Source organism: Rattus rattus, chromosome 5 (genome assembly GCF_011064425.1).
Source record: "Rattus rattus isolate New Zealand chromosome 5, Rrattus_CSIRO_v1, whole genome shotgun sequence".
In the NCBI taxonomy this organism is placed as follows: domain Eukaryota; kingdom Metazoa; phylum Chordata; class Mammalia; order Rodentia; family Muridae; genus Rattus; species Rattus rattus.
In genome coordinates, this window is record NC_046158.1 from 100,115,328 (window position 1) to 100,131,118 (window position 15,791).

At 36.3% G+C, this 15,791-nt stretch overlaps 1 protein-coding gene across 2 annotated transcripts in view; it reads left to right on the forward strand.

Annotated features, from left to right (window-relative positions):
* Nucleotides 1-11,735, forward strand: part of Ctdspl2 (CTD small phosphatase like 2) — a 52,895-nt gene extending 41,160 nt beyond the window's left edge. For both annotated transcript variants that reach the window (XM_032904083.1, XM_032904084.1), the window contains exons 9-13: nucleotides 3,271-3,333; nucleotides 3,437-3,516; nucleotides 6,281-6,407; nucleotides 7,631-7,726; nucleotides 9,687-11,735. In XM_032904083.1, the coding sequence (XP_032759974.1) occupies nucleotides 3,271-3,333; nucleotides 3,437-3,516; nucleotides 6,281-6,407; nucleotides 7,631-7,726; nucleotides 9,687-9,752 (432 nt within the window). In that variant the 3' untranslated portion in view covers nucleotides 9,753-11,735. The remainder of the gene's footprint in view (nucleotides 1-3,270; nucleotides 3,334-3,436; nucleotides 3,517-6,280; nucleotides 6,408-7,630; nucleotides 7,727-9,686) is intronic.
* Nucleotides 11,736-15,791: the final 4,056 nt, after the last annotated feature.

Consider the following 15,791-nt stretch of genomic DNA (forward strand, 5'->3'; position numbering starts at 1 on the left):
TTCAGTGCTGTTAACAGACCCCAGGGCCTGTGTAAGCGGAGCACACATGTAAACCTAGAACAAATAATCCCACCTTATAAAATTACTATTTATAAAAATTAAAATTATATATCAATAAGTTTAAAGGGTATTCTTAAAAATATACTGAAGACTTTTTTTTTTTTTTTTTTTTGAGACTGGGTTTCTCTGTGTAGCCCTGGACATCCTAGAACTTGCTCTGTAAACCAGGTTGACCTCAAATTCAGAGATCAGCCTGCCTCTGCCTCCCAAGTGTAATTAAAGGTGTGTGCCACCATGGCCAGTGAAAGGTTTTTTTTGTTTGTTTGTTTGTTTTAAATGTTAGTATCATAGTGTCTGTGCTTAAAACTCATGTAAAGTATTTCTTTTAAGAAGATTCTTGGTCCTGTTAAGAGATGAAAGTTTGATAAACAAATATAAATAAGTTAAATTTGAACTTATCTAGAGTTAACAATTTTTAAGTAGTTTTCGAAGCAATTGACTTTTACTAAGTATGATTCTGTTCGTATATTTTAGTTTTCATTGACATGATACCAAGGAAGATGCAGAAAACAAGCTATTATTCATTGTCAAGTGCTGTTAATGTAGTATACTATTTTCTTATGTAATTCTTCTATATAAAATTTAAATTTTAGTAAGACAAGTTTCTAATAAAGTCTAATGGTTTTTGTTATTGGTGTTTTGTTGTTTTCTAGGTTTTCTTTGTGTAGCCCTGGCTGTCCTATGCAGACTAGGCTGGCCTCGAACTCACTAAGATCTGCCTGCCTCTGCCTCCTGAGTGGTGTGACTAGAAGCATACACTCACACCACTACCACCCAGCAGATTCTAATGTTTCTAATATTTAGAAATTTGGCATAATATTCACAAATGCTCACTTTTGAGTGATTGTCAGTCTTACAGATAATTACTTTTTACTACCAGTAGGCATTATTTTTTTTTCCAAAATACATGTGGTTTGTTGTGAAGAGATTTAAATTAAGTAGCATTGCTGTAGGTTTGCAAGAAAAGAAAAGTAGAGTGAACTCATTCTTTTGGTCTTTGTGAGTTTGCACAGATAGGTTTGGTTGGGCATGGTTGCTTACTCACACTTGTAACATCAGCATTGAGAAGGCTGGGGCAGGAAAGATTACCCCCTGTATCCAGCCATCTTGGCTACATAGTAAGTTCTAGACTGGTCTGGGCTGCACAGTAAGACTCTGTCTCAACATAAGACAAAAAGCTCTGAGTCTGAAGGAGTATAGTTGGTAGAAAATGAGGACTGGATACTTTAGAACGGAATCCTTTATGAGACTGAAGTTTGGAAACGGAAAAGAGCTAATGGTTACTTGAGGAATCAGGTTTGAAGCATTTAAAATGATGCACATGTCTATCTGTGTGACCTGATATAATTAAATAACAAGAATTAAACTTTTAAATGTCAAGGACTAAGCTTTTGAGGCCAACAAGATAGCTCAGCAGGAAAAGACTTGTCACAAACCCTGACAATCTGGGTTTGATCGCTGGGCCAAAAAAGTGGATTTTTGAAAGTTGTCCTTTGACCAGTGGTGTGGCATGTACACACCTTGCCTCCAGCAAATAGATCTAATAAACAAGCGAGACTATATTATACATACTTTCAATTCCTTTAGAACAGAACTTAGGCCTTGCTGACTGTCATATACCTGCTCACGTTTAATAACAAAGGCAGTTTTGGGCTTGTATCTCATCTCTACTATTTTTGCTTATGATTGTGTCTGTGTCACATGGTACAGCTCCCTATGGTCTTATTGAAGACCTGACCCTTATTTTTTTTTTTTCTAGTATGTTTTCCCCATCAACCACTGTATTATCTGTCTTCCAACCTTTCTGTGATACCTTTCTGATAAAGTGGTGAATCTGTTCTGCAGATAGGAACCTTGATGGGCAACTCTTCTTACTCGTTATGTTCTCGGGTGAAGGAAACACTAGCAGTGTACTTTCCCATCTTTAGTGCTACTCTTCATTCTGAAAGCAGTGTCAGATTCTAAGATGTATGTTTTAGTTAAAGATAATAATAGCATGATAACAAACATATATGTATAATGCAATTACAGGTTTAATCTAATCTGGAGTCATTGGAAAATGTCACTTTTTGTGATTTTCTTTGTTGCATGCTTTCCCTGTTTTACCATAAAACATTCCCAGAACTGGCATTTTTGTCACAGAAACATTTTTATGTAGATGACAGAATTGAAATTGAAAACTAAGCCTGCATTAAATGTATACTCAGCACAGGCTTGTACTATGTCACAGTCTAGTTAACTCAGTTTAATGAATTCTTGCTTGCATGCTTGTTTGTTTGTTTACGGTATCTGAAAGCAATACCCACCTTTCAGGGGAGTACAAAACTTATAAAATTTAGTGATCAAGTAAATATAAATGGCAGACTGGAAAATGTAGTTTGAGTGATTACTTATGGCTTACATTTGTGTGCTTTTTCTGAATATTGCAGAGTACAAGAGCAACAGTGTTAAGAAAAAAACTGGATAATATATAGCCGGGTGGTGGCACACACTTTTAATCCCAGGATTCACATCTCTGAGTTTCAGGCCAGCCTGATCTACAGTGCAAGTTCCAGGGTAGCCAGGACAACACAGAGAAACTTTGTCTCAGTCCACATATTTTTTTAATATATCCTGAGCAGTGGCTTTGAGAAGTGTTGTTTTGTGTACTTACCTTATCAAACCTGCCCTTCTACACTAAAGGGCGTGCTGTATTTAAACTCACCAATCCAGATACTACCTTCTTGACTATTCCTTATCTTAATATAAAAATTAGATAGCAGTGCTTTCAAGAGGTGTTTGTTAAAGAAATTCTGAGTACTTGCTGAGGAAGGTCATTGAGACAGGTCAGCTTAGAACTGGACACACAACCTGCATAATGATTGGATGGATGCTACCTGGTTGGAAGATGGAGATGATTTGGTGGATCAAAATCTATAATGAGGGAAATCTTCTATTTTTAGTTGAAATGTTTTTTGAAATTACATTCCAGTGAAGTTCTGTTGTATTTGGTATTAAAAATAAAACAATAATTACTATCTCTCTAAAAGACTGTCTTAAGTGCTTTTGGTACATGAAATATATTTGTTTTGAGTAGTACTCAGTAAATATCTCTATTGCTTTAAAATAGGAACTTTTAAATTATAATACAATCCAAAATTAGAGCACAATATCTTAAGATGGTTTTTATTTTATGTTTATTTGCTGAAAAGTGTCTTTGCGTTTCTTCAGGTTTATGTGAGATTAAGACCATTCTTCAGGGAATTCCTGGAGCGAATGTCTCAGATGTATGAGGTAAATTTGCTTAGACTATTTACCTGTGTAATTTATTTTATTCAATATAGTACCCATATTTAGATCATGTATAATTGATTACTTCTTTTCCCTGAATTTGTAGATCATTCTTTTTACTGCTTCTAAGAAGGTGTATGCAGACAAGTTACTGAACATACTAGACCCTAAAAAGCAACTGGTCAGGTAAATTTAATTAAGAAATAGTAGAAATGTCTGTCACTCATCTATGCAATTACCTTGGTTCTATTTAATTTTAATGGCCATTTTCGGCTGGCTACTATCTATAGAGATTTATTGTGTCGAGTGGTAAATGAGTTGTTTTAAGTCCCAGAACTCTTTAAGAGTTCCTAATTATGTAACCTCAGACAGACATTCCTTAAAGGATTCCAAAGTCAAATATATTTATTCACTGTTAAATCTATATTTTCATTTCTTTGGGAATTCCAGGGATGGGGATGGGAGCAGGGTGGAGGTGGTGGAAATTTTCACTGTGACCTTGTTTCCCATGTCTGTGAGATAATGCTGTTGTACTGCTTTTGTAATGGCATAGAAAAGTAAAAGTATCATAGAAAAGATTTAATAGCAGGTTTACCTCCTCCCGTGTAAAGAAAATGATACGTGCATCTAGCTGGAAATTAAAATTTGCTTAATCGTTCAGGTTATTCTAATCTGGACTCTGTTCCTTGTGTATGCAATTAACTAGCAGATGGAGTGTGTTCCTGGTTAGCAGGGATGCCTTGGGAATTTTGAAAATCAATTCCATTTTTTCTGTCACCTGAAGAGAGAGTACTTTGCTCTGAGGTTCAGGAGTAAGGCTGACTAAGTGATCAAGAGTAGAGAAAGGGGACGTAAGAAGCTTGCAGCAGCTATTAAGTGGAGCATTGATTCTTGAGTGTCTCCCATATTGTGTGAGTTATGAATCTTAGACCTTGTTTACTACTGTTATATGTTATTCCCAGGGATGGTGGCACAAGCTGGCAGATCTCTTGAGTTTTACGCCAGCTTCAGTTGTGCAGTAGTAAGACATGGTCTGAACAAACTCAAAACAACTTTTGAGCGATTGCAAATATATTAAAACCGTTTTTCCCCGTGAGCACTTACTTAGTTTTTTAAACTTTGATCTTTAAATTAAAAATTAAAGATTTTTAATTTTTTCTATTTACTGAAGTATACTGTAATAAATGTTCACTGTATCTAACATTGATAAAAGTAGATAAATTTACATTTTGCTTTGAGAGATGTCTGTGTACTATTTATTATTCTAGCAAAAGTTGTGAACAGAACGGTCCTGATACTTTTGCAGCTTTCCTTTTTCTGGGGAATAATCATGATTTTACACTGTGCTATAATACCTAGATTTATTCTATTAAACTGGATTTTGAAAAAGTTAAGAAGAACAAAAAATGAACAGATTGGAATTTGTTGAAGTGCTTTAGAGTCCAGGACAGGTAGGGCAACAACCCTGTCTTGAAAAATCAAAAATAGGAAAGAGAGAAAACGTGGGGAATGAATAAATCAGTTATTTCTTTAGTGACTAGTGACTAGTGGCTGAGACTTCTTTGTCATTGCCACTCAGGCTGGATTTTTAAAATGAGTTGGGCGTGCTTCTTAAGTGTTGAACTTGGACAGAATGATGGGTAGAAAATACTTTTTTCCCCTCCTGTTTATCAAAGAATTACTCTTTGTAGCCCTGGCTGGCCTCAAATTCAGAGATCCACCTGCTTCTGCCTCCTGAGTGCTCGAAACAAAAGGGTGCACTACCACTCCTAGCTGAAAAGATTCCTTTTTAGAAATTATAAAACTAAAAGAACAGAGATGAGTAGTATATTGCTCATAAAGATTTGCTTAGGATTAGGAAGCAAGATGAACTCAAAGAAAAGGCATGGCATTTCAAGGTAAAAGACGTATAAATCAATTATCAGTAATATTTAGAGGATGATATATGGTTATAAATGCAGATTATATAATTACTCTAGTATATATGACTTTACAACTTTTAATAGCTTTTAAAATGACAGAATTTTCTATTTAGTTTGTAAGATTGGTTATTAGTTTATCTTTATATTACTTAAACCTGTTTTTTGATGTTGTTTTGGTTTGGTTTCATTTTTCAAGCCAAGGTTTCTCTGTGTAGCTCTAGCTGTTCTGGAACTCATTCCGTAGACCTGCCTGTCCCTGCCTTCTGAGTGCTGGGATTAAAAGAATGCACCACCACTGCCTGGCAACTGTCACCATTCTTTTGAAGCCCCTCCCCCTTCTCCCTCTTTCCTTTTCTCTCTTTTAATCTGTCTCTCATTCTTCCTGACACACACACAAAATTTTTAAAAAATGGGTGTTTCGGTAAAGTTGAAATGATGGAATGCTTTGGTCTCAGCAGCAAGCATCCTTTCTCAAAAACTATAAGGAAAACTAAAAAATTATTTTAATTCCAATACAAAAACATACCTTCTTATATTTTCTATCCTGGCATATACAGGGATAGGGAGGCTGTGTGGCTTACTGGTTAGAGCAAAGGACTGGGAGCCAGGAGGATCCTGGGTTCCAATACGGGGCTAACCACAGACTTACTGTGACCTTGGGCAAATCACTTGTGCCTCAGTCAACCATCTGGAAAATTGGTTAAAAAGCAGGACCTCGCTGATAACCAATGCTGCATCTGAGCTGAGCTTTCCTGGGTAATTAAATTACAAAAACAACTTAAGAGTTTTAATTCCCTTTTGTAATTTATGACATTATAGTGTAAACCAACGTTTTTTAAACCATTGTAGTATTTGGGTTTCTTTTTAAGGTATTAATAATTGCTGTGAATTTTTATACTGACGCTAGCCCACAGCTTAGACCCAATAATTGTATTTCAGTTTGCTTCCCGAGAGAAGACTATTTAGAAGGTTTATGGTATGTGAATGTTTCAGTATATATTTTAAAACTTATTTTTATTTTTGTGTAGGCACCGGCTTTTCCGTGAACATTGTGTTTGTGTACAAGGAAATTATATAAAGGACTTAAATATCCTTGGAAGAGACCTTTCTAAAACTATAATAATTGACAACTCACCACAAGCCTTTGCCTATCAGGTAGGAAGAAGATTCCTATCAAAATCAGTTGGGTAAAATATAAAGACAATAACTGCTGCCAAGAAGACTATGATAGAAAAAAAATGGGATTTTTCTGTGCGCTTAGTTGTTTTTTAGGATTAGGAATGCCAGGTAGATAAGACCTTATGAAAAGGGGTTGGGGATTTGGCTCAGTGGTAGAGCGCTTGCCTAGCAAGCGCAAGGCCCTGGGTTTGGTCCCCAGCTCTGAAAAAAAAGAATAGAAAAAAAAAAAAAAGAACTTATGAAAAATGTCTTCTACATGAAGTACAACATAAATTAAGAAAATTTTATGTAGTAAATCTGAAAATAGAATTAGAGGGTTGTGCATCATTTAATAGCATTTTGATATTTTATGAAATTATAGTTATAAACATGTTTGAAAACTAAAATGATCGGTATTCTAATCTATTGATTTAAGTAATTTGATGTATTTTCTTAGGTGGTTTTAGCAAAATTTTTCTGTTTTGCTAATATTTTCTATAGTCTTGCTCTACCAGCTGAATCACTAAAGGACTCATACTAGTCATTCGTTTGTTTTCGTGTTTTGAGACAGGCTCTCTCTATGTAGCCTAGACCAGCCTCAAACTGGAGGTCAGCCTGCTTTTGCCTCCTGAGAGTGCTGGGGTAAAGATACCACGCCTGGCAAGATACTTCTTTACAGTGCTTTTCTCACCCTGTATCTGTACTATTTTACTTGCACTGTGAGGTGATGGCAGAAAAATGGTAGGCACATAAGGTCAGCCTCAGCAACAGAGCAAGATTCCTCCTAAAGAGTAGAACATGGACTGCAGAAAGTTTAAAGAAAGAGAACAAAACAAACAAGAGTAGGAAGGCTTGGTCTTTGTGTGAGAGTTTGCACCCATAGACTTTCTGATAGTGCTTAGGTTGGAAATATCTCTTTAGTCCAGGACAACTAGCACTGTGCTAGTAACTTGCTTGAGTGAATACTGCAGAAATGCGTTTGTTAGTGGACCTTCTTTGTTGATTGACTTTGTACTCCCTGAGGAAGTGAGCCCACTGAACAATCAGTGAACTTCATTTACTCACTAGCGCTCTCTTGAATTATTGAGCTGTGCTGAAGCCTTAGTCGCATTTTTTTCCAGTGGAACTTGACACCTGTAGTCATGTAAGGCTGCTTCTTTAGTTTTCCTATGCAGGCTAGTGTAGTTAAAGAGAACTTAATTATATATTTATTGTTTTAGCTTTCTAATGGAATCCCTATAGAAAGCTGGTTTATGGATAAAAATGACAATGAACTCCTAAAATTGATTCCATTTCTGGAGAAGCTTGTAGAACTGGTAAGTATATTGCCTATTTGATTTTTTGTTGTTGTTGTCATTAGTTGAACTATATTGAAAAAAATCCCTATGTGTATTGACTTTTAAAGTTAACTGTAAACCTACTCGGAAGACAAAGGCAGCAGACTCATCAGGCTGAGGCCAGTTGTGAGACTGAAAAAGAACAGCAGCAACAACAAATAATTAAGTGGTAGAAGACTGCGGCAGAGTGAAAAAGATTAGGATTGTTTTTGTTTTTAATTTATTAATTTTTATTTCACATGCACTGGCTATTGGTCTGCATGTCTCTGTGAAGAAGTTACACATCCTAGAACTAGAGTTTCAGACAGTTGTGGTATGCCATGTCCAATAGGAATTAAACCCAGGTAGTCTGAAAGAAGCATCCGGTGCTCTTAACTGGATTAAGGTTAATAATATGCAGTATTCTTATATTGAAACAAAAGTTGTTAGTGTTGTGGTATATGTGGGTCAATTGATCCCAACACTAAGGTGGTGGAGGCAAGAAGATGAGTTAAATTAAGTCATTCTAACCTCCATAGTGAGCTTGAGGTTAGCCTGGGACTAAATGAAACTCTTAAAAAAGGTGTTCTATTCAGTTTATTTCTATTTGCATATCGAAAAGATAAAGTATCTACAAGGCACTTGCAGCCAGTCTGTCATTAAATATACAAAAATAAGCAGTAAGAGTAGCCTGCAGAAATCTTGTTGGCAACCTAAGAGTGAACCCATACTCCAGAGGTGCAGACAGTTCTTTGCATCAGTTAGCATAAGGAAGTCCAAGTCTTTTAAAAAATTTTCCTTGCCAGCAGTGGGAACACCTTTAATTCCAGCACTTGAGAGGGAGAGGCTGACAAATCTGTGAGTTTGAGGCCAGCCTTTGAGGGAGAGAGGGAGGGAGAGAGAGATTGTCTGCCTGCCTGCCTGCCTGCCTGCCTGCCTGCCTGCCTGCCTGGTGGAGTGAGACAAAACAACCACCTGGGAGGCTAGTGACTTGGGAGTTCCTGGTGAACAAATGATTTTGATTAGAAGCAGAGTAATTGCCAAGGTTTGCCTCAGGGTACCGAGCCTCCAATGAATGGTGCAGCTGGTGTTCAAAGGAGATTTATTCAAAGGAGATTTATTAGTGTCCCATAAAATGGATCAAAGAAATGGTCCAGATGAGGTTTTGGTTTTCTTGCTGTTTGAGGCAGGGTCTATTTCTGTAGTCTTGACTGGTCTGAAATTTGTTTGTTTCAGGCGGTCTCCAACTATTAGATATCTACCTGCCTTTGCCTCTTGAGTGATAACTATTCCCATCAGGTCAAGATGTTTAAACATCTTCCTTCTTTAAGTGATAAATGAGGAAAATAATAAAGAAGCCAGGAAGACCCAAGACTCAGAAAAGTCTCCCTCTTCATGGATTATATAAGAGAAATCCTTCCCTTGGAGGCCAGGGTACTCGATAGCAGAATAAATAATGTCCTCTCCTGGGGAAGGTGGCAAATTTAGCAATTTATAGCCTCACTCATGGCCCTAAACCCTAGTCCTCACTGACCACTGTTGTTTTCTATGAACAGTTTTGAATTGTATTAGAAATTATTAAAATGAGGTCTGTCAGAGTTCAGTGTTTGATAGGTTTCTTTTATTTACAGGAATTATTTTTTTTATCTATGAGTCAATTAATTCTAGAAAATAGAATTCAGTATTACAACCATAACTGTTTTTATAAAAAGAAAGATGAAAAAGATTTTAATTTTGGGTTTATTTTATGTTGTATTCTAATACATAGTCACCCCTTCATAGCTCTTCTAGATTGGACCAGTATCCCCCCTGACAAGTGTTCAGGTTCTTTAGAAAGTTTAGTCTGGTGTTTGCATATAACTTTCACATATCCTCCCCAAATGCTTGAAATCACCTTTGTGCTATTTTGAGATTATAAGGAATTATGTGGCTTTTCAAAAATAATCTTTTCTTCACACAGAATGAAGATGTCCGGCCTCACATCAGAGACAGATTTCGATTGCATGATTTGCTGCCCCCAGATTAAGTTCAGAGACTTGTCAGATCACTGAAGGGGGGAGAGAATGCAGGACCCTTTTGGACTAAGACAAAAACATTGCCATTACTGTTGAAATTTTGCATTTTTGTACCCCGTCTTGCTTTTCTTATCTTTGGTGCCCAATATTAATCAAGGGTTAGAGAAAGAGACTATCTTGGATTGAACACATACAGTGGGCAGGCTAAAACAGAAGCGTCTGTAGAGTAGAACAACTCCAGTGAAACTTTTATGTACAGGACATCTGCAGCTTATAAAGAATTCTGTTTCTGCCACCAGCAGTTTGACCTGTAGCTACACAGGATTTTATGATAATCACAGAGGTGAGAGTGGACTTTCATTTTCTCTCTGTTTGGTGCTCTCAGTGGGTTTGTAGCCACTTTTCTGTTACTTTACTATTCTCATTTCAACAGGAATGGCCAGTAAAAGTTGTTTTATTTTTCCTGTTAAGGTTTATAACCTTTTTACATTTCTGACCTATATTAGATTAGAATCTCATGATGCATTCCTTTTAGTTAAGGCGCTTCATAGTTTTCTGGAAATAGTCAATTTTTAGGTTTTTTTTTTAAATTTACATTTGAATGGCCGTTTTCCTGCTTTGTCTGCCTGCATATTGTATATTTGTTTAAAATATTCTCTACTTTTAGTCCATGTAAGTTTCATTTTTTAAAAAATGCATTTATATTTTGTTCTGTAATATTCTACTGTAGGTGAAATCTTCAAAAATCAAGAGACTGGGTAGTTAAGAATATATGAATGACTAATATTCAAATGATTTGAACCATTGTGATGGCATGTATTCCAGATGGTAATATCTTGCAATGGCACACATTTAATGGATAAAGGTATACCTCAGACTTCACTGTGCTCACTAACCTTTGAGGAGAACGAGTTCAGTCACCTGTTGGGCTTGATTCAGTTACTGCTGCCTTTGGGTTTTCTCCAGGAATGAAGTATTCAGCACAGTGACTCAGTATTTTTACTCTGCATGGGCTGGTAGTACCTCTGTTATGCTCCCGGTTACAATCAGTTTAAAACTCTGTGTAACAGTCTTGGTACCTAACAGTAGCTATGCATAATCCTGTGGCACAGTACACTCCCGGGCCCCCAGTGCAGTTAATGTGCTCATAGTGGTTTTCTATGCTATATGAAAATAGTCGTCACGCCTTGGTTCTCTAATGCAGCTACCACAAGAGGTTGATATTTTTATAGTGGCGTGTAATCTCCTTTTCAGGAGGCTTTTTATGGAAGGTAGAATTTGTAAAAGTTAGTATGCTTTGCCTCTCAACTGCATTAACATGCCGCAGGCTCAGACTGTTTTTGTGTAAAGGATGTCAAAGAACGGCACTTTTTCTAAAGAGAAGTTTGATATTTTGTATGCTTGTTAAGAAAGTACAGTATTGGAAATTAAAGGTGGACAACTGATAATTGAGGAGTATGTCAGTTAATTTTTTATGTATATTACCTGTTTACTTGTACAACTTATTGTACAAATTACATGCAGCTTCATTTTCAAATGAATCCTTAAAATAAGGAAATCTTTTTAGGAAAACATTTAATTTTTGTATTTTTGATTTTAAGGGCATGAGTTGTCAGTTTTCAGTGTATTAATGAAGATTTTAACTTTTCATCAGGTTGAGTGTTTTCTTACTATATTATCTGTTGTGTATGTAGTTAGCATATTGTGTCACTGAACTGTTTAAAAATCTAGCATGTAGAGCAAGCCTGTTTTGTGGAAAATCCTTATTCATTAAAAAAATAATCATGGCAGATTTTCTGCAAAAAAAAAAAGCAAAAGCATTTGCAATTCAGATTTTTTTATTTTAAAGAAAAGGTATTTTGCTTGCAGGAACAATACTACAGATTCATTTTAATGAGAACCTTTGAAATGTATTTATCTTTAGGGCACCTGGGCATCTTTATGCTGTTTGTCTTATGTCTTTCTTGAAATAAAATGTACATATGTTACCTTTACATATGCTCTTTCTCAAAATTGTGGACCTAGTTAACATCTTGCCCCATCATTTTTATGCTTATACAGCAAACCCCAAAATCTGTACAAGATTGAATTTTTGACATACATAATTGTTGAAAGCTTAATCAGGAATTAAATAAATACAGTCTCAAAGCCCTTCCCACAACTTAAAAGGGGAAACATAAACACTTACACCATAGTGCCTGTGGGCACTTTAATAATAAAAGAGCAGGCCCATGCTCGGAGAGCTCCTGTAAGTCAGCCAATAGGTGAGTCAACAACACACTGTGTAGAGAAATATATTGTGGGAAAGTTTACATGGCCTGAGAGTTGAGACCAAATCAATACATTTTTTTTCCATTACTTTGAGTAATTCTAAAGTTTGATATTATAAAGAAGTTAGCCGGCTTCTTTTCATTTTAATATGTTATCTTTCAATCATACCTTTTTTTATTGGTAGCTGTAGAACACTTCCTTTTAGTTAATTGGAGGTGTGTACTTTTTAATTGAGATGTGCCCAGCCTGTCAGTGCACACAGCACACATGACTGTAGTAAATGCAGGGGCCATGGGTCCGTGAGGCACACAGCAAGCTACCTGTGTACACATTACAACTCTTAAGGACCTATTAAAATTGTGCTATTTCCAGTTATGAATGTTTGACTTTTAAGACATTCTTTTAAATATTTGTATCATTGTTAGAGGATATTTAATTGGTTGTATTTTTTAATCCCATGTAATATATGTAGTCCTGACCAGATTTACTACCATTTTTCTCTGGGTCCCAAAAGAGAATTGATGACAATTCGTAATCAAAAATTGTTTTATATTTGCTAGTATGTATATTTATTTATCCAATGGCTTTATTTGTTTCCCAAAATTGTTTTGGGACTTGTTGAAAGCATTGTGTAACTTCTATAAATGGCTATTTTCTTGTAACTGTCAGTGATATGGATGTGTACATTGTTTTTATATATATACATATATATATACATACATACATATATATATTTCTGGGGTAATTTTTTTTTTTTTAGGGCTGACTCTTGTTTTTAAAGTTACCTTTTGCCAATGACTTTCTGTTAGCTTTTCCTTTCATTCAGCCTTCTAACGGAGCTCATTTTTATTGTGTTGTCAACTTGCCTGTAAGAGACTTCATCTCATCAGTGAAGAAGGCATTTCATTATTCCTACAAGTCATACAGCAAGCACAGACTCTTCAAGGATCACATCTCTTCCACGTGTGTCAGTCACTTAAAGGACACTGAAGCCTTCACTCCTGTACTGACACAATGTGTCATACACTACATCACTAGCTAGTTAAGGTTTTCTGACCTGACTTCTCTTCGTCTTCCTAGGTATTTATTTGTTACCTCTTTAAATCTTGTATGTCTAAATTAACTTAGAATAGTTACTCACCGAATAACTATGCCAAGAACTAGGAAAGAATGTTTATTTTATTTCCCCTTATAGGGGAAGAGTGGACTGGGAACAAAAATGTAAGGCCAAAAGGCCTTAGGTTATCATCATTCACTTTCTTATTCCTCTTGTGAGCTGTATTTGACTAAAGGTTTGGGGTTTTTTGTTTGTTTTTCAGTGATAATGTATTTGATTATGCCATTGCTTTTCATGTCTTCCCTTGAGTTGAAAACCTGCTAGGAGATTGCATAGAATACCTTAAAGTTCTCAGAGTAAGAACCACAAAACTCAGTACCTTATATTCAAATGCTACTTAAATTATTGAAATCAAGTCACATTATTAGGATACATTTTCATATTCATATTTCTGTTATCTTGAATTGAAATTCCATTGTAAATCAATTTAGTCTTTTAAAAAAGGATTTAAGAGAGCAAGTTTATTCTAGCATATGGTTTTAATATTAGTATTTTAAGATATATAGTGACTACCAAACCTACCTGCTAATCAGAATTTCACTGTGGAGCTTTTAAACTATACAGCATCCTGAAGCCTGGGAAGCCACTTTGTATCTAGAGCAGGCTTTGAAAATTCTGTATTTTTAAAGCTCTCCCAGTGATTTAAATAGACAACTTTGGTATGGTATATCCTCTTTTAAACAATGTGGTTTGAGAATAGGTTACAAAATTTGACCAGCCATATCACTCTATCTCTCTCTCTCTCTCTCTCTCTCTCTCTCTCTCTCTCTCTCTCTCTCTCTCCCTCCTCCTCCTCCCTCCTTCTCCCCCTCCTTTCCCTCTCTCCCTGGTAGGTTTTTTAAGTGCTGGGACCATATTTCACAGACCGTATTCAAAGTGGTGGAGGAATAATGAAGATTGAGGCTACTGCTCCTTGCCATTCTTGTCATTCATACTTTTAAATTAAGAGTGTGCATTTATAAAACTCTGAATAGCTGACCATTTACATAGCAGAAGGACATGTCCCTGAATGAGACCATTATATATATTAACTGAAATATTTCACTATTTTTTTATTTTATAAATCTTTGTAGAAATAAGCAATGAAATGCTACTTTCATCTTTTGAAGTGGGATTTTTCAAGGTAGTGTCCTTTTGGCATTGAGGTAGGGGGGAGTTAATATTCTCTCTACTTATTTCCACATGAATCAATATGAAGTCGTGGACATTTAAAAATCTCAATTTAATTTCTACTTATTTACTATGCAGTATAGCCGTGAACAAGTAATGTAGATTTAGTTCTCTCATCTTCAAATGCCCTGATCACCCTACCTCACAGGGTTGTTGTGGGGATAAATAAAACTTTTATGGAAGTACTTTCTTTGACATTTTGTCAGCCTTACTAAACAATGGAATTTTGAGCATTCTTCCCTCTTGTTTTACAAGTATTCTCAGGTTTTCACATTCTTTATTTTTTGACCTTTAGTACATGCCTGTAAGGACCATAGAAGTGAGTCAGAGATCAGGAAAAACTAAACAAGGTTGGTCGGGGCTGTGAACCTGGAACAGACGAAATACAGTGCAGTGTGCTGGCACTCTTGTATAACCACGATTATCACAAATACAAAGCTTACATAAGTCAGGCTAGTCTACAAAATACTGCTATCAAAGGAATAGAGAGCCGCATCTATGGGTGTAAAGGTAGGGTAGCATCTAATTTTGAAACTAGAAGGAAACTGCACCTTCCAGATTAACTCATTCAGATAAAGGTCACAGCTGGGAACAGAATGCGGGTCTCTTAATTACTGCCAGCCATTGTGATCTTAGCAATTACTGTGAACCAAGATAAAATAAAACATCTGAGGTCAACCCAGATAAAGAAGCTTGGTAAGAACTCTTCTATGTACAAGCTGACTGGAGTCATGGTTTGAATTCACTTCCCAGAGTCCTCAGATTTTATTTGTAAAATGGGTAAACTGATATCTACCTTTGAACAATCTAAAGGTGAACAACACATAGTTAACAGTAGGAGAGGGTACCCATAGTTGAGAACTTGTTTGTTTAGTTAGGAAATAAGTGAAGATATTGAAGGGGCTGGAGGTACACCATGGTCTGGGTACCTAACATACATGAGACCCTTGTTCAAACCTCAGCATTGCAAAGTATTGACTAGGTAACAGGTGCGAACAGTAGGTTATACAAAGGACTTGTCACACCAGAAGCCCTCTTTAAAATAAGGGGGAGGGGGAGGGGAGCCCATCACCCGAGCTTTCAGTAACAGCCATATAAACTGATATTCAACAATGTTTAACATTACCCTTCCTAAAGACATGACTTTTAAAATGCTATCAGGGAAGCTGTGGATGTAGTTCACTGGGTAGAATGCTTACCTTGCACAAAGCCCTGGGTTTGGTCTTTGGCTTGGAATGAAACCATCATGGTGGCAAACACTTGTGATTCCAGGCAGAGGCAGGATGAAACTTTCAGGGTCATTCTTGACTACATACCAGGCTTGAGGCCACCAAGGTTCTGTCTCAAAATACCAAAGCTGTAGGTGTAGATTACTGTCAGTTGTCTGCTTGTTTGGTGTATAAAGTCATGAGTTTTAGCCCTAGTACCTAAAGCTAAAGTCCTTTCCTTACTGTTGTTCATCAACTACTAAACCAAAGATCTCTGTTTACAA